At 36.7% G+C, this 2,769-nt stretch overlaps 1 protein-coding gene across 1 annotated transcript in view; it reads left to right on the top strand.

Annotated features, from left to right (window-relative positions):
- The first annotated feature begins 1,035 nt into the window (after positions 1-1,035).
- The window catches only part of LOC106808549 (ubiquitin conjugation factor E4 A-like), a 17,709-nt gene continuing 15,975 nt past the window's right edge, over positions 1,036-2,769 (top strand). Inside the window, exon 1 of the mRNA XM_014811345.1 lies at positions 1,036-2,414. Within this exon, the coding sequence (XP_014666831.1) occupies positions 2,288-2,414 (127 nt within the window). The 5' untranslated portion in view covers positions 1,036-2,287. The remainder of the gene's footprint in view (positions 2,415-2,769) is intronic.

The following is a 2,769-nucleotide window of genomic DNA, read 5'->3' as shown; positions in this document are numbered from 1 at the left end:
CCCGTTTCTAGTTTAAAATGTATTTTAAGCGCGATTGAATTCCAGCCAATCAGAACAATCTATTTTAATTGCGCTTAAAATGTATTTTAAGCGCGATTGAATTCCAGCCAATCAGAACAGTGGTTTTTAATCACGCTTAAAATGTATTTTAAGCGCGATTGAATTCCAGCCAATCAGAACAGTGGTTTTTAATCGCGCTTAAAATCGATTTTAAGCGCGATTAAAAACCACTGTTCTGATTGGCTGGAATTCATTTTAAGCGCGATTGAAATAGGTAGGTTTTGGCGGTAATGGCTTTCCATAGTATATGGCACCCTACTGGCTAGGGCGCTCTCCTAATTATAAACACAGGTCTACTGATAAGAATTTATTACAGAAACCTATGCTGATATACCCCCTGACCATATTAAATGCATTTTCAGCACAAAATATAACTTCTCTGGTGAGATATTGCGCATGCGCTAAAACAGTAAGGTAGCCAGATTGTGTACTGACTGGTTTATGCAGCGGATACCTAATTACATGCAAGGTCTGCTTCCTATTTCATAAGTGAGGTCTACTGATGGAATATTATCATAGAAATCTTTGCTGGGATAACCCCTCTTCATTTTAAATTCATTATCTTGGCAAAATATTCTTCTTCTCGGGAGATATTGCGCATGCGCGAGCACCGTTTCAGACGTGCAGTACCTATAGGCCTACTGCCTAAATAAAAGTACGTAATATAGCTTGCTGAAGGAGAGAAGGGTGGGAGACGGAGGGAAGGTGGCAGGGAAGACAGCCGAGGGGCGGTGGAAGAAGAAGGAGGCTGAGCGTGCGACAAGGGAGACAAGGGGGAGGGCGGGCGGTGTTGAACTGATACTTAGGACAAATATGATAAATTATTGCACTTTTGGCACATTTCGGATGAAAAACTGATACACACGTACGATATATCGCGCGCAGAGAGAGTGATATCATATAGATTCAAGATTCAAGATTCAGGATTCAAGATTCAAATAATTTATTTGTGCATAAGACATATTTACGTTCAGTATACAACGATACATATTAGAATGAAAGGTCACAATACATAATGTGATAGATATAGCACTGGGGTGGCGAAAGACCCTCAGGTCATCAAAGTCTGCCACCCCTAAAAAACAAAAATATTAGTATATAAACAGGCAGCTGAATCATATGACTACGAGTTCAGTTAATAAAGCTATTAATTACGATAAGATCTATCTAGGTAGGCCTATACAAGAATCGACAAATATAACACCTCGTTGGTGTACGTAGGATGCAAGGTTCAAGTTGATTTTGATTTGAGTATTAAACGTATTTATACAGTGTGAATAAGATGAGAAAAAAATAAATAAATTATACTAAATAGTACATACTCATTATATGTACAGCACACGTTCATAAACATAGTTACAAAGTTCATAAATTAGAATGTACAGCATATAAACAACATCTAACAGACTTATACAATACTAGGTTATAATACTACAACTTCTACAATATTAAAGTACAGCAGACAATAAGTTCAAGGTATTTACATATATATAGTTGAAATAAGCTATTTCTAAGAAAAATATTAGAATTTTGGGAAGGGTAAACTTTTATATATACAGGAATGTGCAGGTATGACGCTCCAGAGTTTAACAACACGAACTTTAACAGATTTATTACAAGAACGCAGTTTTTATACCTTGGTAGGTGATATGACATTGATAAATTTATACAGTGTGATTCATTGTAAGATGAAAACAAATTAAAACGAAATAGTACATACACATTATAAGTACAGCACACGTTCATAAACATAGTTACAAAGTTCATAAATTAGAATTATAACAAATAATATAATTATACAATATTCTATGATGGCTAGGTGTGGTATAGTACTGTATAGTGAAAAACACCAGTGAGTGCTTTAAGTAACATCACGGACACAGAGAAAAGGGAATTAATTATTTTATTTGCTATGTTTTCGATATGTATGTTTTATATCCTTGTTTCATATTAATGTACTTATTATGAATTCGGGTTGGGTGAGATGGAAAGATTAATGAACCACCAGGGGCGCCAGCGTTTCGTTATTTTTCAACAAGAGAACAAGTGTATTGAAGTTGATGGTGGTACATAACTCTGGAGTCATCGTTAAACTTGGAGCTGCAAGGAAACATACACAATTGTCTCAATTAAAATGTTCTGCTAATGCCAAGTTAATAACATGTTTTAGACAATCTACTCCGGTTGGTAGCTAAGGACTCCGGTCATATATAAAGGAGTATTTGATATGGATTCCGAAGGTGTGAATTTGTCAGGCAACCCGTTCGCTCAACTGTTTCCTAGTTTAAGCGAAGCACAACACTTTAGTGTCAAAGCTACCTTACCATCACCAGATTCCAATAAAAGTGATGAAGGTATTTACATATTACCTATTCCTTAGTACTAATAATGTGTTACTTCAGTAAAACATTGGTTAGTGTGTTAATTGTTATATCATCATCATGCACACAACGTACGGTACGTAATAAACTGCACTCTTGTTGACTTGTTGATCTTGGGCAGTGGCTGTGTAACATTGGAATGTGCGTTGATGTCGAAATGATGTAGAAACAGATCCAAACTTGTGTGGTAAACTGTACAAACTTTAATAACTCATACACAGTGTCGTCGCATCGCACAAAGAGACAAAGAACGCCGCACACGCGCATACGCGCGTGTGCTCACTCTCGCGCCCAGCACCCCAATCCAGAATCCCCCATTCTATTCCAT

This window comes from Priapulus caudatus, unplaced genomic scaffold, assembly GCF_000485595.1.
Source record: "Priapulus caudatus unplaced genomic scaffold, Priapulus_caudatus-5.0.1 Scaffold1, whole genome shotgun sequence".
NCBI lineage: Eukaryota > Metazoa > Priapulida > Priapulimorpha > Priapulimorphida > Priapulidae > Priapulus > Priapulus caudatus.
The sequence above is the reverse complement of the archived record's forward strand: the minus strand, read 5'-3'. Positions and strand labels throughout refer to the sequence as shown.